This window comes from Elephas maximus, chromosome 10 (assembly GCF_024166365.1).
Source record: "Elephas maximus indicus isolate mEleMax1 chromosome 10, mEleMax1 primary haplotype, whole genome shotgun sequence".
NCBI lineage: Eukaryota > Metazoa > Chordata > Mammalia > Proboscidea > Elephantidae > Elephas > Elephas maximus.
Window position 1 is genome coordinate 104593487 of NC_064828.1, and position 23690 is coordinate 104617176.

General features: G+C 39.6%; 1 protein-coding gene and 1 pseudogene across 6 annotated transcripts in view; both read right to left on the minus strand.

Annotated features, from left to right (window-relative positions):
* Window positions 1–23690, minus strand: part of RPS6KA5 (ribosomal protein S6 kinase A5) — a 199889-nt gene that overhangs the window by 66994 nt on the left and 109205 nt on the right. For 4 of the 6 annotated variants that reach the window (XM_049898426.1, XM_049898424.1, XM_049898423.1 and 1 more), the window contains exons 4-5: window positions 4575–4690; window positions 734–841 (exon numbers count right to left, since the gene is read on the minus strand). The exons of 1 other annotated variant lie outside the window; for it this stretch is intronic. In XM_049898426.1, the coding sequence (XP_049754383.1) occupies window positions 734–841; window positions 4575–4690 (224 nt within the window). Of the gene's footprint in view, window positions 1–733; window positions 842–4574; window positions 4691–23690 lie in introns of those variants that run through there. One more of the 6 variants, XM_049898429.1, reaches the window with a different exon arrangement.
* Window positions 4701–22331, minus strand: LOC126084151 (monocyte to macrophage differentiation factor 2-like; annotated as a pseudogene).

Here is a 23690-nt window from a genome sequence, read left to right on the forward strand (position 1 = left end):
TCCCAAACAGAAAGAACTGGCATTCAAATGTACTCATTTATTTTGAAGAACTAGTAGTATAAAAATAAAAAATTTTATTACAACTGATTCATAAATAGTATTTAATTATAACTAATAGATATTCAATTTTAAATGTTATTAAATACATTTGCATTACTTTTTAAAAATCGGATCAATATGGAAAATGCAAAGGCCTCCATATTTAAAACGTGCACACTAGCTACTAAATTTTAGTTCATTTGGGGCAAAAGGCAGCAAGATTATTAAGGAATTGGGCTAACAGATCCTTGTCATTCTTGTCAAGTGAACTAACTGTGACATGTCCTACTTGGTAATTATACACTGTATGTGCTCTGTTTTGTGATTCTATCAGCCATCATCCCAGCCATAATTCTCCTAAAGGGTCCAAACAGTAATTTAAAAATTTCAGTTAAACTTTGTGTATTTTATGGGGAAAGTTAAATGTAGAGCTGTTTTTCTAAACTGGAGAATTCTGATGTATACATCAAAGGTTTACTGCAATTCTAACAAGCTGGTTCATAGTTAACTTTAGAGTAAAAAAAAAACTATAGTTCTGAAATGCTCCTCTGGGCCAACTTGTGCTGAAATCTTTATTCCATACAGTACTATTCCATTAAATGCTTATTTTGTATTTAAATTTTCATTGTTGTTTATATGCTGTTGTTAATAACTTCAAGTTGTTACTAGCTTCAGATGAAAACATAATACTCACTTCATCAGCCACAAACTCCTTACTCAGACCAAAATCTGTCAGCACCACATGGCCGTTGGAATCAAGTAGAATATTCTCAAGCTTAATGTCACGGTATATAATTCCCAACTGTAAAAACAAACAAATATGCATTTTAAAATAACAATTTCCAACAAATAAATTAGGACAGCCTTTCTTAGTTACCTTAAAAAACAAAAAAGGCATTCTCTTGTTCAGGATCCTAGGATGTCTCCTAGTCACTGGCCAGGGCAAATGTAAATCCCTCAGTCTTGGAGCTCATCTGCTGGGTTCCCTTCACCTCTCCAACTATGTCCCATTCTCTAAGTATTGAGGGTCCGCTCCTGTCTGGCCAGTTTCTTTAGGGCATCCCACCGGACTACTGCTTCTTCCTGTCTCTTTCTCTGAATTTAGTTCACCTTCACTCCAGGTGATCTTCAGGTACTTCTTGGCCAATCCATGCCCGTCACTTCCTGATGGCTTCAGAGGGCTTTCCTGACTAACTGGCTCCCACACCGGCCATTTTCTTGTTTCTCATCCTACATCACCTCTATTTTCTGACTCATAGCAATCCTACAGTACAGAGTAGAACTGCCCCACAGTATTTCTAAGGATGCAATCTTTTTTTTTTTTTTAAAGGCTGTAATCTTTATGGTGAGAGAGAGGACCCGGCAGTGTTTCGTTCTGCTGTGCATAGGGTTGCTATGAGTCAGAACCGACTTGACGGCACCTAACAACAACAACAACAACAACAACCACTTTTATGGAAGCAGACTGTCACATCTTTCTCCCATGTAGTGGCTGGTGGGTATGAACCGCCGACCTTTTGGTTAGCAGCCAAATGCTTGACCACTGTACCACCATTGTACTTACTTATAAATGACTGATATGTTCTAGGTATTTCCTGTTTGCCTTGATATAACCAGACCCTAACTCTGCTTTTCACTTCTTATGCATTTATCCAGTATCTATATCCAGCACAGTGCCATGTGTTAAATAGGTAATTAATAAAAGCTTGTTGAATAACAGGCTCCTAAACATAAAGGTTGAAGATTATAGGTTAATTTTAGTTGATCTTTAGATCTAAACCCTGGTGGCGTAGTGGTTAAGTGCTACGGTTGCTAACCAAAAGGTTGGCAGTTTGAGTCCACCAGGCACTCCTTGGAAACTCTATGGGGCAGTTCTACTCTGTCCTGTAGGGTCCCTATGAGTTAGAATCGACTTGACGGCAACGGGTTTTTTAGATCTGAATAAGAAAAGTTAGTCCATTAGGTAATATATATATATATCCCCCTATTTTGTTTTGCATGTAAGTTTTATGGCAAAACATGTCAACTCTTACTTCAGCTACATAACATGTAAATCTACCTAAGTCATTGAAGGGGAAAATCTATGTGAACTCCACGTTTCATGTTTTTAATTACATCAGCCTGAAATAAATGTTTTTAAGCTCAGAGACATTTCTTTCCTTAACATTAAGCATATGAAAAAGCAGTTTCTTGATAATCTATTAAAAATGAAGCAAAAATTACATGGAAAAAAACTAGGCATTTTTCCTTCAAGTATTTCAGAGTTTTATAAGAAAGCCAGGAAGGAAAAAATCTAGTCTATATTGAAGAGACAACTGACTTGGAGCATTAGATGCATCTAGGAACCAGTGGTACTTGGTTTTTAAAACAACTTCTCTGGAAAAGATTTTAAGAACCAATCATTTACTATCTACTTCCCACTCAACTCCCATTTTTATCTCTTCCTGTGAAACTCAGTGTTAGTAGCTATATCAAGATTGATATTGCTGGCTTTGTGTCATACTTATCTGTATTTATCATTTTAGAGTAGTAAGATTAAGAGAAACTTAGCTGAGATCTGATTTGCTGTATTACTTATACTCTATAGGAGCCCTGATAGTGCAGCAGTGAAGCAGCCGCTGCAAACCGAAAGGCTGGCAGTTCAAGCCCACCAGCCGCTCCTTGGGAAAGAGACGGGGCAGTCGGCTCCCGTAAAGATTTACAGCCTTGGAAACCTCATAGAGCAGTTCTACTACGTCTTACAGATTCACTAGGAGTCGGAATTGACTCAGCAGCAATGGGGTTATTTACTGTTTTCTGCTTCTGTATTTCTAATTATCCTGTTTTAATAATATTGAATGCTCATAGATTTTCCTTTAATAAACAGAGTTAAAGCTTTCATACAAATTAAAAACTGCATTAGCTAGCTTACTCCCTGGGGCTTTGAATTTTGTTTGTTTTCACTCTGGCATCTGTAGGGATCTCACTATCGTTTTTATATTATAAAAAAACTACATCTAATATTCCTTAAAATAAAACTCAATGGTCTTTTCATCCTGTACTGGGTCTAATTTGTTTCATATATAAAGAAATTTATACCCCACAAAAATAACCACACGCTAAAATGCTATTACACTCAATCCACACGACTGTTGCCCACTTTCAGCTCAGCTCCCTATCTGATTCCTCTTATTTTCCTTTTCTCTCCACCACATTGCAGCCTTTCACCCCAACCCCAACTTTTCTCTTTCCTTCCTGTTCTTATACGTTTTTTCATTCACTCTAATCTGCCTACTCAGTCTTCTTTCTGTTCTGGGCTAGATGTGCCCTTTTCTGGATCTGCACCCATCTTTTCTTAAATCTTCTCATCATCTTTTCGCAGTCACGCCCATCCACTACCTCCATCTTGCTCTTCTAATCTCCCTAGCCCTTTCAAAACTTCATCCTTCTTTCTTGCCTCTTCCCCCCATTTCTCTCCTTTCTTTTTTATGCTCCATAATCAGCACTTTAATCTCTTTTCATTCATAATCTAGTGGTAGGACCTGAATACAACATGACATGGAAGAGTGGCTTCTACAGGTACATGTATTATCCTAATTTAGTGATTGAAGTCAGGCTGTCTCCTTACTGCCTCGCACACCTTTGGCACAAGCCCAGGCTACATCATGACTACTGGTTTCTACAATAATGACTGCTCTTTAAATAGAAAAAAAATTTAAGTCAAAATTTCTCAAATCAAGATTAATGGTATCTGCAATAATACAGGAAACCCTGGTGGCATAGTGGTTAAGCGCTACAGCTGCTAACCAAGAGGTCGGCAGTTCAAATCCGCCAGGCGCTCCTTAGAAACTCTATGGGGCAGTTCTACTCTGTCCTGTAGGGTCGCTATGAGTCAGAATCAACTTGATGGCAGTGGGTTTGGTTTGGTTTTGATTGGCAATAATGTAAAAAAAGTGTTTAAGGTGACTTTATAGGGTCCAAAACAGTGTCACGGACGGACGTGTATCCCATTTACAATTTCCAGTAGCTGCTTCATGCTACATGGGAGCAATGCAGGAGAAGGGAGGGGGCAGGGGCAGGGGAGGGAATGGGAAAATAGGACAGTTGGGTAGGAGAGGAAGCTGCTCTTTCAAGTTACTCATACTTCCCAACCTAGTCGGGAAAATAGACCCTGGAGGGGTACAGGTGGAGTCTGCAGTGGAGTCTGCCACAATAAAGAAAATACATATGAGGACTTGTGATTTCATTTTAATGGCTAAGAATTAAAAGCTTTCTGTCCTATTGATGTATTGGAATACCTAAGCATCAAGGACTTTTCATGAACTATTTACAGAACCAAAAACTTGCTCAGATTCATCCTTTTTAATCGGAAGCACAGGAACTACAATAGGAAAGTAGATTTAAAATGAAGGGAAATAAAAAATTCAGAAAATTGGTAACATTCTGTAAGTGTGAGACAATGACATGTAGAAACATTAGCTCTTTTATCTCCATCATTACAATTAGCGCATAGATTTTTTTTTTACAAAAGCAACCCGGAAGACAAAGCGGCTTACCTTGTGGAGATGTTCGAGGGCAAGCACGATCTCTCCCACATAGGTCTGCACCTCGTGCTCTGTGAAACGCTCTCTTTGAGAAAGATGAGTAAAAAGTTCTCCACCATTTATATAATCTAAAAATGAAATATATTTTTTTCTTTCTTTGACTTATATTCATCAACTAAAGGCAGTATTTCCTTTTCATCACTGTGGATTAACCATAAGGCACTGATCTTAACATTACCGTTTTGGGGGTACAATTCTTAGTCTGTAGAATACAGTTCCATATAAATGTATTACTAGATTCATACGGTAATACAGTTTCATGAGATAAGGATTGCCCTAAACTACAATGCAATGAATCTGCATAACAGGTATTGCTGTTACTAAAACTATTACATAAAATCTGTACACATTTAAATACAGCATATCAGAAAGCTCTGCCATCACTGTACAATAAACATGCAGTATCAAAACATCAGCCATTTACAACCACCAAAACCAAAAACAGATAAACACAAAGAATCCAGCCTTTCCTGTGTGATAGTTGCTAGTCACTATTTTTAAGAGCTTTGGGCAGTTTTTCTACCTGCCAGGACGTCTATGCACACTACCAAAAATGTACACTAAGCAGCAGGTAGCCTTCCTATTGCTCCAGACATAGCTCAAAGGTAACAGTAGCCCAAAGTGCAGGTTCAAAGCCCCTGAAACCAGATGTGTCCCATTTTCCTTTCAATTTGCCCTATTATCCTGAGGGGAATGCCAAAATAGCCAAAAAGACTAGACTAAGAAATAAATAAGGGACCTGGATAATAAAAACAAGGAACACAATTACGTTGACAAGTGGTTCTAATAAAACATTGATAAATGAATAACTGAATGCTCAGTATTTCAGGGAACAGCTACACATATAACATTAGAAACTGTTTAAAAGCAGACAGGATGATAAACTCTTTGCCAAATAAATACTGCTAAAAAAATCTTAAAAACCATCATCAGAAACAAATCCTTGCTATATTAACACACAAAAACCTTGATGTGTGTGAGAAAGAACTGACTTCTGGAAAGTAGTCACAAATGCAGTTTAAAGCTTTTCTCCTGACAAATTTGACAAGTGTGTATCCCAAGTTTATTCCCTTATCCAGTCTACCACAAAGAACAAAGCAAACTCTTCGTAAATTCAGAAATTTTACTTTTATCTTGCCTGCATAATTTTAAATTCCAAAAAGCAGATGCAATGGGATGAAAGAGCGCAAATAGCTGGTTGTTTTACAATGTATTTTATAAGGATGTGCCAGCAAAAAGCATTTTCCTTCTAAAGACTCTGCATTTTGCCAAAGGGTTTTAATTATATCTGAACACTAAGCTAATTATTAAAAAGGTGTAAGGGAACACAGCATTCCTGCAAACTAACAATGAATTATTTTTCTACTTTTTAAGTAGTTATTTACTTAAACCTAATACTGGTGTTATGCATAAATGGCATGCACAGTCAGTCAAGATACAGAAATAGACACCCACTAATCAACTGGTAAACTCCTACATATCCCTGAATGTTTAATTCCACGATCTTCTCTATGACCACTCCAGAAGAACTGACCACTTCCTCTTATGTCGCCATCGTACTCATGAAAGACTTCTACCACTGCAATTATTTTGCTGTAATGCAAATGTTTGCTTACTTGCTTCCTCTGCTAAACTCAGGTTTCTGAAGTTAGACTCCATGTATTTATCTCTACATATCTAACAAAGTGTCTAGAACAGTAAGCACTCAATAGATGCTTATTAAATTAATTAATAAGTAATTCCTATGTGAATAGAAATTCTTTATACTGGAATAAATACTAAATAGGGTCTCTGAAAAGTCCCTCTCAAACTCAACAGGCAAGTCCGTTGTAAAAAAAATTCAATGTACTCATGTCTCTGAGGCAACGTGATATAGTCAAAAGAACCTGAGCTTCCTAACCAACAGTTCCTAACCTGGACTAGACACTGGCTTCACTGCTATCCTGCCTTGGCAAATTCAGTCTCTCTGAGCTTCAGTTCTTCATAAAATGGGAGTAATAACTACTTATGAATTGTTGTCACCCAGAACGTTGGAAGGATCTATTTTCTATTTCCTGGAGAGACTGAGAAAAAGTAACTATAAATCTAAAGAGACAAACTAATACAACATCAAGTAACCCACTTTCTGTTCTAGAACACATTGACCTGACAGTCCATGGTGAGACAACTTGATAGTCATAAAATAAATGTTTTATTTGTAGGTACACGATTGCATATTTAACAAGGTGAACAACCAACTCTACCCATTAGTCCAGGTTATACCAGTGGTAAAGTAAATTTAAAAAATACGATTTTGTAGATTATCCACCTTTTTCTCATCGCTTAGGGAGAGAGTAATGATGTCTTATGGTTTTCTCCATCCTAAGCAAAAGTGTAACTCCATTTAAAAATTATTTTCCATTTACCCACCCATTTCTACTGCTCTTTTTTCCCAAATGGTGTTATTTCTCTTCAGCCTGAATAACTTCCTTTATATTTCTTGCAGTACCTAGCTGTTGCCAATAAATTCTTGCAGCTTTAGTTTATCTGAAAATGTTTATTTTACCCCCATTTTTGAAAGATATTTTTGCTCATTACAGAATTGTAAGCTGAGGTTTTTTTTTTTTTTTTTGATGTTGTTGTTTTTCTTTCAGAATTTTAAAGATATGATTCCAATGTAATCTTCCCTTGATTGATATTTATTAGAAGTCAAAGCTTCATTTGTATCCCAGTTCTCCTTATGGAATGTTTTTCTTTGGCTGCTTTTAAGATCTTCCTCTTTTATCACTAGTTTTCAGCAGTTTGACTATAATGTGCCCAGGTGTAGGTTTCTTTGTATTTATCCTGTTTGGAGTTCACTGGGCTTCTTGGTTTTCTGGGTTGATTTTTTAATAAATTTAAAAAATTTTTCTGGCTGATATTTCTTCAAAAACATTTTTCCCCATTCTCTTTTTCCTCTTCTTCTGGGATTTCAATTACATATATGTTTAGGAGCTTGATACTGTCCCATAGATCCCTGAGGCTCTGTTAATTTTTCCTGTTTTTTATTTTCGTTCTGTGCTTCAGCTTGTATGATTTCCATTGGCCTGTCTTCAAATTCCCTGTTTGTTCTGTGGTGTCCAACCTGATAATACCACCACCCAATTAATTTATTTCAGACATTGTGTTTTTCAGTTCTATGACTTCTCTTTGATTCTTTCTAAAGTTTTCATGCTGCAACTACAATTTTCTATATGTTTACCTATATCCATCATTTTGTGTAAATTATTTAAATATTTATAATAGTTATTTCTAATTCCTCATCTGCTTAATTCCAACATCTAGATAATCTATGGGTTTGCTTTCATCGACTGCTATTTTCCTCATGATTATTTACTGATTCTTTTCATGTCTAATAATTTTTTACTGTATTCTGGACCCTGTCAATGATACACTGCAGAAACTCTGAATTCTGTTAACTTCCTCTTGAATACTGAGTTTTATTCTTGGAGAGAGTTACTTTCTGGTAGGTCACCTTGATTCTGTGAAGGCTTGGTTTTAGGTTTTGTTAGGGTGGCTCTCTTTCAGTTTTACTTTAGGGTATTTCCTTGATTTTAGGATGAAGTCCTTAGTATGGGGTGTGGTTCTTATTTGCTCAAGTGTAGCCCTTCTAGGATTATCATGGAATACTCAAGATGTTTACCAAGCCCCTCTACCTTGGAAGTAATTTAACTCCAAAACTCTTGTCTTCTCTGACGTAGGGAGTTGCTTAAATCTTTACTCAGCTCTTGCAGCTTTCTGGCTACTGGTTTTGTCTGTGCTACTTAGAGCCCTATGCATTCACTGTTGAAATGTCAGTCAAAGGTTTGATGGAAGTTTGCACATAGATTTTTGAACTACCTTACCTGTGGTTCCCTTCTTTCCAGGATTTCCCCTCCCCACAGTTTGTAGCCACTTGGTTAGCCCCAAACCTAATTCCTCAGCCCTGTAAAACTGCCACTTCGGTACTATATCCTGCTTCTTATTTTTGTATATTCTTGAAGAGAAATATTTTTCTCCGTAGAAACAGAAACCAATGTAGTAGATAAGAACACAGGCCTTTGGTGTCAGAAAGAATCAAGTCCCAAAATCCTAGCTATACGTTTACCAGTTGTATGACTTTGGGCAAATTGCTTAACCTCTGTAAATCTAAATCCATTTTTACAAAACAAGAACAGATCTTCCTACATTTTTTCATTCATTCAACAGACAGTTGAACCCTTAGTACTGTACATATAGCATTGAACAAAACAGGGAAAAAATGCCCTATCCTAGTGAAGCTTACATTCCAGTGGCGGGGGGCAGGGGGAGAAACACAAGTAAATTAAATCTTATTTGTATGTTAGAAGGTGATAATTGCTATGGAAAAAATAGAGCAGGGAGGGAGGGATAAGGGATACCAGGGTGGGGGTGGGGATTGCATTTTAAGAAGGGTGGTCAGTGTAGGCTTCGTCAAGGTGACTTTGAGCAAAGACTTTAAGAAGATGAGGACGTGTGCTAAGTAGATATCTGGGGGAAGACTATTTCAAGCAGAAGTAACGATCAGTACAAAGACCCTAAGAGAGGAGTGGGCCTGGTGTATTCAAGAATCAGGAAGAAAGCCAATATAGCTACAGTAGAGTGAATGAGAAAAAAATAAGAGCACCAACGTCACAGAGATAAATGAATTAGAGGGTAGTCAGGGGGAAGGTTGTGTGGGGCCTCATATACCATTATCAGTGCTACTATGTCTGCCATACACTGTAACACGAATTTGCCTATGTGAACACTGGTCCTTGAGCTGTACAGCACAAATGCCCTGAGCATTGTAAGGATTTCATCTTTTACTCAGAATGAAAAGGGAAGCCACTGGAGGGTTCTGAGTAGAACGGTGGTACAATATGATTTTCATTTTAATAGGATCACTTACTCTAGCTGCTGTGTTGAAACACAGCAAGGGTAGAAGTAGGGAGATTATCTACAATAAACAAGGTGAGATATGGTGGTTAGGTGTCACCTTTGTGACAACAGTGATGGTGCTAAGAATTGGTTAGATTCGGTTAGCCTGAGCAAATGAAATGATGGGAATTAGTTTTACTTGAGACGGGGAAGGCTGGAGAAAAGGTTTGACTCAGAGTTCACTTTTGGACATGTGGAATGCTTGGCAGAGTGTCTTACAAACAGTAAAACCTCAATAAATGGTAGTTATCATCATCACGCTGAAACATGTATTCTAAGACTGGTGGTAGGTTCAAGAGAACCCTACTGGATCCCTTTAAGGAAGGGGAGGATTGGTTTCTTGTGGCCAGTTTTAAAGCATCAAGAGGAGGTTCCATGAACCACCCTGAAAGTGCTTCATGTAAATCTCCTCAAATTATGTGCAATTTTTTTGAATATATGTAAGCATGTGTACCTTTTTTTTTCCTGAGAAGAGAGGGTCCACAACTTTTATCAGAGTCAGATGAGTTGTGAGCCAAAATAAAGTTGAAGGAATAGCACCCTAAAGACAACATCATGAATTTGAATGTAAGAGCTCCCATCTCTATTTACAAACCAAACCAATCAGTGCTAAGTGACAGCACAGGGGGAGCACCTGGGTAAGTACCGCAGCTTTGCCCTGAGAGGAAGCGCCACAAACTTCACCTTGGCCTGCACAACACACCCACTGCAGTGCTCCCCCGAGCACTTCGAGCACTTCTCCCTGACTTTTACCCTCCCTCGGCAAAGCTACCCTAGTGCTTATTTGTATTTAGAATTGGACTGGTGGATTTCAGCAACTAAGAGTAAAATGGAGCAGGTTTTCATTTTCAACAAGATCTCTAACTAGTGAGGATATGCTGAAGCTGTGTCTCTGAGTCTTTACACCTCTTGTTTATCAAGACAGATATAGCAACGTTACTAGGGTAAGGCTGGGGCTTATCCTTGAAACTACAAAAAACTTTAGCCAGGCACTGAAATACGGTGAGTGACGTCATGAATGCGCATGTCCTTACTGACATCTGAGAGGACAATTCTCAGCTTTATAACTCAAGAAAACCTTTTTTTTACTACCAGCCCCTTTCCAACTGGGTATAAATTACATTTCTTCATATAAAAGACTGATTTAAAAGCTCAGATAGAAAAAAGCACTCGAGTGAAAACTGTCTACTATTCAAATCATTAAGGTCCACTTTGTTTGGAGGGCTCTTGATCCATGCCAACTGGTTTACCATGAATAATTTTTCTGTCAAAATTATGCATCCATTAGATTTCTGGAAATTCCTTCTCAAGTCTCTGCAAATTTCTTCCATAACAAATTGCAAGCCTAAGGTTTTTTTGTTTTGTTTTGTTTTTTTAAAGCCAATACTGACTGTTTTTATTTTCTTTATTATGGGAAAATTGTCAGAAACATGAGATTGTTCAGCTTTTATTGATATTCCTTCAACTTTTTGCCTCTGTGCACACACAAGGAAAATGGACTAGGGAAAACATTCTGGCTACTGATGTTTGTACAGAAGCAGCATCTTAATAAGCCCAGATAGTCTGAGTAATAAGTAGGAAAACGCTCCTGACAGATAAGAATGATATACAACATGGGTTCCGGCTGCTGTCCTTTAAGATGTGTATTTTAACACAGCTCACTGCTACTGAGACTAAACATAGAAGTAGTAATAACATCTATAAGATTTTGGCACTTTCTATGTGCCCATTCTATTTAGATATCAAATTTGATCCTCATAAACAACCCCAAGAGACAGATACTATTATTATCCCCAGAGAAAAGAGAAATTCAGGGAGGCTAAATAAATTATGCAGAGTTATACAACCAGTGAGTGGGAGAATATGGGCTACAAACATGGGCAGTCTGACTCCAAAGACAGTGATTTCAAAGGCTATGTTATAGTTGCTTCCCTCCTTCTCCGTTCGGTTTTACTGTGGCTTACTAGGAGCAGCCTCAGCAGGCAGCCGGTCGTGTTAATTACTATCAGAAAAATGGCCTCAAAAATCAACTACTCTGTCCTTCGAATATTTAAATGGCTTAGAGTCAATAATGCCATATATTTGCTCATGTTATTCATCTATCTTGCATGCTTTTCACAGCTAATTTGTGTTGGAAGGCTCATCAGATCTGATGCTTAAAATTAGACATAAAACCAAACCCATTGCCGTCAAGTCAATTCTGACTCGTAGCGATGCCGTGTGTGATAGAGTAGGGTTTTCTTGGCTATAAGCTCTTTTTTTCAATTGTGCTTTAGGTGAAAGTTTACAGCCCAATTTCTCATACAAAAATTTATACACATATTGTTATGTGACATTAGTTGCAATCCTTATACTGTGACAGCACACTTCGCCTTTCCAGCCCGGGTTTCTTGTGTCCATTCAATCAGTGCCTGTCCCTTTCTGCCTTCTCATCCCGCCTACAGACAGGAGTCGCCCATGTGGTCTAGTGTACCTGCCTGAACTAAGAAGCACACACTTCACAAGTATGTTTTATAGTCTGGTCTAATCTTTGTCTGAAGAGTAGGTTTCGGGAATGGTTTTGATTCTGGGTTAACAGAGTGTCCAGGGACCATGGCTTTGGGGGTTCCTCTCGTCTCAGACTATTACCTCTGGTCTTTATATGTAAATTTGAGTTCTGCTCTGCACTTTTCTCCTGCTCCATGAGGGATTCTCTGTTGTGTTCCTTGTCAGGACAGTCACTCATGTTAGCCAGGTACATCTAGCTCTTCTGGTCTCAAGTTGATAGAGTCTCCCGTTTATGTGGCCCTTTTGTCTCTTCGGCTAATATTTTCCTTGTATCTTTGGTGATCTGCATTCTCCTTTGCTCCAAGTGGGTTGGGACCAATTGATGCATCTTAGACAGCTGCTCCCAAGCTTTTAAGACTCCAGATGCCACTCACCAAAGTGCTGGCTGTAGTCTTTATGGAAACAGATTCCCAGACCTTTCTTCCGTGGTATGCTACAGGTATTACGCTAACATTTCTTTTTTTAAATGGACATAGTAAGGAATGGGTTTAACATCTTTCTTTCTTTCTTTTAAGAATTTGCCAAGCTGAAATTATCACTGTTATATTTTATGGTATAGAGTTCAAGGGTGTCAATTTATGTCTTACAGGAGTGGGCCCAGGGCTGCTTTTGGGGAAAAGATACTTGGCCTTGCCTGCAGGGATGTCTACACTCTTGCAAAAGGTTTCTTAATTTTTCATAAGAAAAGTGCCTGTTAAAACGGATGGATCCGAATGTGGTGCATTCTAGGTTCCAGAGACTAGAAGCTCAAACTGTCCGCAGCCCCAATCTCAGCAAATGTTCAGGTGTGAGAATTATCTAATCTATACATTTGTCTAGATATGCTGTTGCAGCTCTGCATGAAGTTAGAGCATGAGAAAGCTACAAATGAGGATGGTATTGTTTTGGACAAATTATAATCTGATCTTGTTCTATAGGCTATAAGCAAGAGTGATATGAAACTTGCCATTCTCTTCAATCTAGGAAGCCTGGTGAAAACTGTTTATTACATCACATTTGTTGCTGTTGTTAGGTTCCATCAAGTCAGTTTTGCCTCATAATGACTCTGTGTACCACTGAATGAAACACTGTCCGGTCTTGCGCTATACTCACAGTCGTCGTGATGCCTGAGCCCATTGTTGCAGCCACTGTGTCAATCCATCTCATTGAGGGTCTTCCTCTTTTCCGCTGACTCTATACTTCACCAAGCATAATACCCTTCCCCAGGGACTGATCCTTCCTGACAACATGTCCAGAGTATGCAAGACGCAGTCTTGCCATCCTTGCTTCTAAGGAGCATTCTGGTTATACTTCTACAGATTTGTTCATTCTTTTGGCAGTCCATGGTATATTCAATATTCTTCACCAACACCACAATTCAAAGGCATCAATTCTTCTTCAGTCTTCCTTATTCATTGTCCAGCTTCCACATGCATATGAGATGATTGAAAATACCAAGACTTGGGTCAGGTGCATGTTAGTCTTCAAGGTGACATCTTTGCTTTTCAACATTTTAAAGAGGTCCTTTGCAGCAGATTTGACCAATGCAATGCATCTCCGGATTTCTCGACTGCTGCTTCCATGGGTGTTGACTGTGGATCCAAGTAAAATGAAATCCTAGACAACATCATTCTTCTCTCTGTTTATCGTGATGTTGCTTATCGGTCCAGTTGTGAGGATTCTTGTTTTCTTTATGTTAAGGTGTAATCCATACTAAAGGCTGTGTGTGGTCTTTGATCTTCATTGGTAAGTGCTTCAAGTCCTCTTCACTTTGAGCAGGCGAGGTTGTGTCATCTGCATAATGCAGGTTGTTAATGAGTCTTCCTCCAATCCTGATGCCCCACTCTTCTTCGTATAGTCCAGCTTCTCGGATTATTTGCTCAGCATACAGATTGAATAGGTATGGTGAAGGAATACAATCCTGACGCACACCTTTACATCACATAGTGACCCCCTAAAATAAATTTTTCCTATGTCACAATGCCTTGCCTATGGGCTTTATTTAAAGAAACAAAATCATTTTGATGCAATTTCAAACTTTGAGAAAAACTGCAAGAACAGTACAAGGACTCCCCATATACTTGTAAAGCAAATTCACCAATTATTTACATGTTGGTTCATTTGTTTGAGCGTCCTCTGTTCTTATATTTGTGCATATTTTTCCTGAACCAGCTGAGAATAAGTTGGAGACATTGGTGCTCCTCTACCCCTAAATACTTCAGTGTGCATCTCCTAAGAACAAGGTCATTCTCTTATGTAAGAATAATACAATTATCAGTATCAGAAACTTTCATTTTGATAAAAACGGTATCATCTAATCCATACTCTCCATTCAAATTTTGTCATCTGCCTCAATAAGGTTCTTTGTAGTTACTTTTTTCCAGTCCAGGATCCAGTTCAAGATCATACAATGCTTTAGATATGATGCCTCTTTCATTTTCTTTAGTCTGTCTTTCTTGATTGTGACCTCTTTGAAGAGGATAGACTACCTATTTTGTGGACCATCCCTCAAAATTCTATGTGATGTTTTCTCATGACTAGATTCAGGGTATGCATTGTTGGCAGGAGTACCACCAAAATGATGTCATCCTTCCTAGAACATCATATCAGGAAACCTGTAATGCCATTTGTCCCAATATTGGTGTTAACTTAGATCCATCATTGAAGTGGTGTTTGCCAGGTTTCAACACTGTTGAGTTACTTTGTCTCCCTGTGTAATTAACTGGTAAATTGTGAGGAGATGAACTGAAACCTTCACCCACCTGTTTCAGCATCCATTAAGCACTTTACATTACAGGAAACATCCTTTATATATGTATTTGTCCACTTGGGCAGGTATAGATTGGTAGGGCAGGTTCTTCAAACTGGATTGCTAAGTCAAAACATACTTGCATATTCGATTTTGATAACTGCTGCCAATTTTTGGTAAGGACTTTCCACAAAAAAGGCAGAGTAATTTATATCCCCCACCAACTGTGAATGAAACATTTTCTTTTTCTTTTTAAAAATAAAGTTCTCGCCTTAAAAAAACCCATTGCCGTTGAGTCAATTCTGACTAATAGTGACCCAACAGGACAGAGCAGAACTGCCCCCTAACGTTTCAAAGGAGCGGCTGGTGGATTTGAACTGCCAACCTTTAATGTTTGTCAATCTGATAGGCATTTCCAAGAAAGAGAAATTTTAAGGTGAAGAAGAAAGAAGAGGGGAAAACAACCTGAAAGTTTGTAGCAGCTGGGACTGACGTACTTTCAGTGGAAATAGGACCAGTGGTCATCTCAGATCATTTTGGACCAGGAGGAGGACAGTGATGGGGCTGCAAGAGGCTGGAAAAGCTCAAACGCAGTCCACAGGAGAGGAGTAAGATGTGTGTTAGTCTCCTGCAGGGTTCTGCTGAGGCTGTCGGCATAAATTTTGGACCAGACACAGATGACACATTTTGATGACATACAAGCAAAGCTTAGCAACCTGTACTGGAAAAAAAAAGTTCAGGGAGTAAACAAAGTGACTGCCATGTCAAGCAAGGAGGAAGGTTAGGAGGGCCAGCGATTGTGGTGTGCCAGACAAGGCAGACTTGATGTGGCAGCACCCAGGCCAGGGAGGAAGGATACAAGTAAAACCCTAAGGAAGCGATGAAGGGGAACAGCAAAGACTCGAGGGAAGGCAGGACTCAAAGAGGACTGAAGAACAGACTTGGAGAGTGAGGAAGAGGGAAAACGGAAGATCACGGTCAAAGAAGAAATCTGATTTTGAGGCCTTAGAGTCGTAAGGCCCAATGTGTGGCTATACTTGGGAATGGCTAAAGAGAAGGAAAGGCAAAGTGACAGAAGTCACAGACGTTGGCAGTGTTGAGCGTGTCATCAATATGACTACTGAAACCGTGGAAGGTGATGGAAGGATTGGGGGGGGCGGGTACTAAACCTGAAGAATAAATCACTGGAAAAGGCAAGGATGTGTCCTTGCTGTTGTTAGCTGCTGTCGAGTTGGCCTCCGACTCACGGCAATCCCATACACAGAGGAACTAAACGCTGCCCCAGACTGATGTACTTCATAGGGTTTTCACTGGCTGGCATTTGGAAGTAGATCGCCAGGACCTTCTTCCTCGTCCATCTTCATCTGGAAGCTCCACTGAACCCGTTCAGCATCACAGCAACATTCAAGCCTCCACTGACATACGGGTGGTGGCTCCGCATGTGTCCTAGAAGTCAGTTAACTACAAGACGGAGGAAAGGGTATTTAAAAAGCTCCTTCAATAACAAAATGATGTTGAGAAATGATTTTTTAAAATGACGTTTAACTATCATCACTTTGTTGAGTGCAACAAACGGAATGGGAACACAGATGGTCGTCTCTGAAAGGGGCTGCTGGAGAAGTAAACTCTCCAAGAATAAGAGACTTTACTTAAGACAAGAAGGTAAATAAAGCACACTTTATTTTTAAGGAGCTTGTGCACAGCAGCGAACAATGGGAAGGGTTAGTAGAGGAAGATGAGCAGGGGAAGAACATAAATTCCTAAAGTTAAAAAAAAATCTCCAAAGCTTCCAAAATAGTAGATACGTACAAAATTAGGATTTCTAGAAAGTATAGTCCATAAGCAGATTCATGTCTCTCTTACATAGTTTACCTTTTATTTCAGAGGCTAATTTAAGTACATACTGCAGGGAAGCTGACGTCTGGCACCAGCGAGGCAGGTCAAAGTCCCAGGGCAATTTTCCCTCTACACTAGTAAATATCATGCACTTCCTAATATTTGTTCCAAGAAATTAATAAATGTAACATTCCAATAACTGACTACTGGAGCCACACAGCAGTATTAGGGTAGATTCTTCAAGTTTCAGCATCGATAAAGAGGAGAAAGAAATAGACGAAAACTGTAATTGCTAAAAAACTGCGACCGAAATGGCCAAATGGGCAGCAGAAAAGAAGGGGAAAAGGACGAAGGGACCTGGTAATAACATAGTGAGGGCATCTTTCTTGATGGACACATCTCTTAAGTTCTGGTCTCCTCTCCCCTGCCAAGGTTCAGAATAAGTCTTAAGACTTGTGTTCATAACTGAAGAACAGTTTCATGACAGTAAGTAGACATAAAACGTACGGAATAAATCTGATACATGTTCTTGAAAGCTCTCAGCCAAACTTCATGAAGGTACTCTTCCAAAAAACATTATTTTATCATTATACTGAGATTTATTTACAGTTCATACAATGGAATACCCTATACATAACCCTTGTGTAGATTACTGGTCACTTGATCAGCCTAAAAGAAATTTCTTTGTTATATTTTGAATTTATTATATGATCTTTATGCATACAATGACTCATACTCTGTATCTGTAAAATATTAATATAAATAATTCAATTTCTCATACAGGACTGTCTGGGAGATGACATGAGATATCGAGGGCTATGGCTAAGCTTGACATACATTAAATGGTAACTATTATTATTATTATTATTTTTTTATTATTATGAAGCCCTGCTGGCGCAGCGGTTAAGAGCTATGGCTGCTAACCAAAAGGTCAGAAGTCTGAATTCACCAGACAGTCCTTGGATGGGTGGTTCTACTCTGTCCTACAGAGGTGCTTATTATTATGGGAGTCCCTGGGTGGTGCAAATGGTTAAGGCACTCATTCGACTCCTAACCAAAATGTTGGCAGTTCGAGTCCACCCTGAGGCACCTCAGAAGAAAGTCCTGGTGATTTACTTCCCCCAAATCAGCTACCAAAGCCCGTGGAGCCCACCTCTACTCTGACACAGCTGGGGTTGCCAGGAGTTGGGGCCGACTCCACGACAACTGTTTTATTATTATCATTATATAACTACTGATAAACATCAATTACAATTTATGGAATTAAAAAATACTTCTAGGTTTAACTTCAATGATTTAAAAATAAAAATCAAATTTATGGTAGCCTGACTTATCCTTTCAGTATAAGCGTAATTTCAAGACTTATATATGTTATACACTTAACATATATTTCTAAAATATACATGTTATAGTGTCCATTTAGTTTTAGTCAGGATTAAGCTAAAGAGAAATTAAGTGTGCCACTATAAAAAAGTGGCACACTTAATACAACTGTCTATATACAATGTAAATTTTCTCGTATAATTGACGTTTTAGTGCAGTCCTCAAGTTTTAAGATTATAGATATATTGGATTTTTATTCAAGTGTAACTAACTTGCTTTCAAGATTGTTATGTGATGGTGTTTGGACTGCAAATCTGATGCTGCGTCTCTGGGAGGCATAAAAATAACACAATAATCACACAAATAATGTGACAATTTGAAAACGCAAAACCACTCCCACTTTAAAACACACCATCATCCTCTCTCAAGCCCGCATGTTCCAGTCTCTCTTTCTTCTCCCTTTCACAGCAAAATTTCTTTAGGGAGTTGTCTGCATACCTGACTCTCCCTGCTTACTCTCTGTATTAGTTTCCTACTGCTGATGTAACAAATGGCCACGAACTGGGTGGCTTAAAACAACACAAATTTATTGCCTGTAGGTTAGAAGTCTGACATGGGTCCCACTGGGCTAAAATCAGGGTGTTGGCAGGACTACATTTCCTCTGGAGGTTTTAGGGAAGAGTCAGTTTCCTTGCCTTTTCCAGCTTCCAGAGGCTACCAGCATTACTTGGCTCATGGCCCCTTCCTCTATTTTCAAGGCCAGCAATGGCAGTTGAGTCGCTTCTCACACTGCATCATTATGATCTCTTTCATAGTCACATCTTCCTCTGATTCTTCTCTTCTGCCTTCCTCTTCCACTTTCAAGGACCTTTGTGACTATATCGGGCCCACTCAGATAATCCAGAAAGTTGTCGGTTTTAGGTGCCACAAAGTTGCTTCCAACTCACAGCGACCCTATGTACAACAGAATGCAACACTACCTGGTCCTGCACTATCCTCACAATCATTGTTATGTTTGAGCCCACTGCTGCAGCCACTGTGCCAGTCCATCTCATCGAGGGTCTTCCTCTTCTTCGTTGACCCTCTACTTTACTAAGCATGATGTCCTTCTCCAGGGACTGATTCCTCCTGATAACATGTCCAAAGTATATGAGACGAAGTCTCGCCATTCTTGCTTCTAAGGAGAATTCTGGCTGTACTTCTTCCAAGACAGATCTACTCAATTCTTTTGGCAGTTCATGGTATATTCAGTATTTTTTGACAACACCATAATTCAAAGGTGTCAATTCTTCTTCAGTCCTCCATATTAATTGTCCAGCTTTTGCATGCATATGAGGCAATTGAAAACACCATGCCTTGGGTCAGGTGCACCTTAGTCCTTAAAGTGATACCTTTGTTTTTTAACGCTTTAAAAAAGTCTTTTACAGCAGATTTGCCCAATGCAATACCGCATTTGGCTTACTGATGGCTGCTTCCATGGGCACTGACTGTAGATCCAAATAAAAAGAAATCCTCAACAACTTCAATATTTTCTTCATTTAACATGATGTTTCTTATTGTTCCAGTTGTGAGGCTTTTGTTTTCTTTATGCTGAGGTGTAATCCACACTGAAGGCTATAGTCTTTGATCTTCATCAATAAGTGCTTCAAGTTCTCTTCCCTTTCAGCAAGCAAGGTTGTATCATCTGCGTATCGCAGGTTGTTAATGAGTCTTCCTCCAATCCTGATGCCCCGTTCTTCTTCATATAGTCCGGCTTCTCGGATTATGTGCTCAGCATACAGAATGAATAAGTATGGTGAAAGGATACAACTCTGCCACACACCTCTCCAGATTTTAAACCACACAGTATCCACTTGTTCTGTCTGAATGACTGCCTCTTCATCTACATACAGGTTCCTCAGGAGTGCAGTTGAGTGTTCTGGAATTCCCGTTCTTTGCAATGTTATCCATAATTTGTCATGATCCACACAGTTGAATGTCTTTCTGGTATTCTCTACTTTCAGCCAAGATCCATCTGACATCAGCAACGATATCACCTGTTCCACATTCCCTTCTGAATCCAACTTTGGTTTCTGGGAGTCACTGTCAATTTACTACTGCAACTGCTTTTGAATGATCATCAGTAAAATTTTATTTGTGTGTGGTATTAATGATATTGTTCAATAATTTCCACATTCTGTTGGATCGCCTTTCTTTGGAATGGGCACAAATATGGATCTCTTTCAGTTGGCTGGCCAGGTAGCCATCTTCCAAATTTCTTGGCATAGACAAAGTAAGCGCTTCCAGCACTGCATCTGTCTGTTGAAACATCTGAATTGGTAGTCCGTCAGTTCCCGGAGTCTTGGTTTTCACCAGTGCCTTCAGTGCCTTGGTTCCTGATCATGTGCTACCTACTGAAACAGCTAAACACTGACCAGTTCTCTTGGTAGAGTGAATCTGTATATTCCTTGCATCTTCTTTTGATGCTTCCTGTGTTGTTCGATATTTTGCCCGCAGAATTCTTCAATATTGCACTTACTCATCTGTTAGTTTGTCGTACTATGCTGCATGTTGCTGTGATGCAGAAAGCTATGCCACCAGTATTTCAAATACCAGCAAGGTCACCCATGGAGGACAGGTTTCAGTGGAGCTTCCAGACTAAGACAGACTACGGAGAAGGACCTGATGTTCTACTTCTTACAAAAAAAATAAAAAGCCAGTGAAAACTTTATGAATAGCAGCGTAACACTGTCCGGTATAGTACCAGAAAATGAGCCCCTCAGGTTGGAAGGTACTTAAAATATAACTGGGGAAGAGCTGCCTCCTCAAAGTAGAGTCGACTTTAATGACGTGGATGGAGTAAAGCTTTCGGGATCTTCATTTTTTTTTTTTTTTTTCCTGAAGATGTTAATGTCTGTGGTATTATAAAACTGTTGTCTAAAATAGAAATAAATTGCAGGTTAATTTCTCTTTGGTAAAAGTGACTGTCTTCTTTCTCGCCTGAGACCAGAGTGACAGTCTGGCTGGCTATAACCTCGGACCGATCAACAGCTCTATCCATGAGAAGGCAGACAGGCGTGGGCACCGTGGTCTGGACCAAAGTTCTCAGAAACACTTTCCATGATGTTCTGCTCCAAAAGCCCAAACGCACCATAGGGTCTGAACCACCTCATCTGGACATCTTGGCCTGCAGGGTACTGAGCAGATAGAGGTATATCCAGATAGCACAGTAATAGTACTACCACCAAATGCCACAAACAGATGCCAGGTGTGTCCTCCTGTCACTCCTGAAAAACACCACGCCCAAGCAGTAGAAGGCCCCTTCAGTCATCAGCTCCCAGATGCCCTCGGTGTTGGGCACTAAAAGGATGACCAGGGTGGGGAAAAATCTCATCACTATATAGCACAACAGCTCCAGGAGTTTGTACCGCTCATGGAAAAAGAAGATATAGATGGTGCTCACAGAGGTCATAATCCAGACCAACCAGCACATATGGGATGCCCAGGGGCCCAGCTCTTGAAGGTTCGGCCAGGCCGCGTGTAAGAGGCTGCTATGAAGTAGATGCTCATCTGGTTGAACACGTGCAGACAGTTCTCCACCACTTGGCTCTTCTTCCAAGAGATGGTGTGGAACACAGTGCATACCACAAAGAGGCCACAGAAGCCAAAGCCAAAGATCTAGGCAGAAATGGTTTCCCAGTCATCATCCAACAGGAAATAGAGATTAGAACTACTGAGGATGCTGGAAATGGCCCAGAAAGCATGGGTGGCACAGTTGGCCACATGTTTGTACTCCGTGGGCTGGTCCCCTTGTGGGCAGGGACTCTGTGGTTCATGAACCGGACGTAGTTGGTCTTCTGGGAATCCAGGAGCCTGGGGGCAAACATTCCAGCAGTTCATCAGAATGTAGGTCAGGGCTCAGACACTATGAGCTTGGAGGACGCAGGAAGTGTGGTGGCTGCATAGCGGGTGGACCATGGGGCATCCAAACCTAGCCCAAGCCAACCCAGGGTCTTCATTTGCTCATGTGGCATTACTCAAAATGAGAAGAAACAGCTGCAAACATCCATTATTAACTGGAACGTGGAATGTATGAAGTGTGAATCTAGGAAAATTGCAAGTCATCAAAAAATGAAATGGAATACATAAAGATCAATATCCTAGGCCTTAATAAGCTGAAATGGACTGGTATTGGCCATTTTGAATTGGACAACTATATTATCTACTATGCCAGTAACGGCAAGTTGAAGAGGAATGGCATCGCATTCATCATCAAAAGGCACATTTCAAATCTATCCTGAGGTACAACACCATCAGTGATAGAATAATATCCATATGCTTACAAGGAAGACCAGTTAATTCAACTATTATTCAAATTTATGTACCAACCATTAATGCCAAAGATGAAGAAAATGAAGATTTTTATGAACTTCGGCAGTCTAAAACTGATCAAACATGCAATTAAGATGCATTAACAATTACTGGTGATTGGAATGCAAAAGTTGGAAACAAAGAAGGATCAGTAGTTGGAAAATATGGCCTTGGTGATAGAAATGCCAGACATTGCATGAGAGAATTTTGCAAAACCAATGACTTACTGCAAATAGTTTTTTTAACAACAGAAACAGCGAATACACACATGGGCCTCGCCAGATGGAATACACAGGAATCAAATTAACTACATCTGTGGAAAGAGACAATGGAGAAGCTCGATACCATCAATCAGATCAAGGCCAGAGGTCAACTGCAGAACAGACCATCAACTATTCATGTATAAGTTCAAGCTGAAGCTGAAGAAAATTAAAACAAGTCCACAAGAGCCAAAATACAACTATGAGTGAATTCCACCTGAATTTAGAGACCACCTTAAGAACAGATTTGACACATTGAATACTAATGATCGAAGATCAGAAAGGTTGTGGGAGGACATCAAGGAAATCATACATGAAGAAAGCAAAAGGTCATCATCACAAAGACAAGGAAGAACAAAATGGATGTCAGAAGAGACTCTGAAACTTGCTCTTGAACGTACAGCAGCTAAAGCAAAAGGAAGAAATGACGAAGTAAAAGAGCTGAACAGAAGATTTCAAAGTACAGCTCCAGAAGACAAAATATTATAATGAAATGTACAAAGATGTGGAGGTAGAAAACCAAAAGGGAAAAACATGCTCAGCGTTTCTCAAGCTGAAAGAACTGAAGAAAAAATTCAAGCCCCAAATTGCAGTACTGAAGGATTCTACAGGCAATAAGGAGCCCTGGTGGCACAGTGGTTAAGCATTCGGCTACTAACCAAAAGGCTGTCAGTTTGAATCCATCAGCCGCTCCTTGGAAATCCTATGGGGCAGTTCTATGCTGTCCTATAGGGTCTCTCTATGAATTTGGAATCGACTCAGTGGCAATGTTTTTTTTTTGGGCAACAATCTAGATTAACCACCCTATTTTAACATCAGCTGATTTGCAACCTTAATTCCTCTTTGCAATGTAACCTAATATATTCACAGGATTAGGATCAGGACGTGGACATTTTTGATGGGCAGTGCATTATTCTGCCTAGCAGACCTCCATTCACCCTGTAACACACCATGGTACAACTTCCACCTCCATAACCAACCAAACAAACCCGTTGCCTTCAAGTCCATTCTAACCCATAGCGACCCTATAGGACAGAACAGGATTGCCCCATAGGGTTTCTATGGAGTGGCTGGTGGATTTGAACTGCC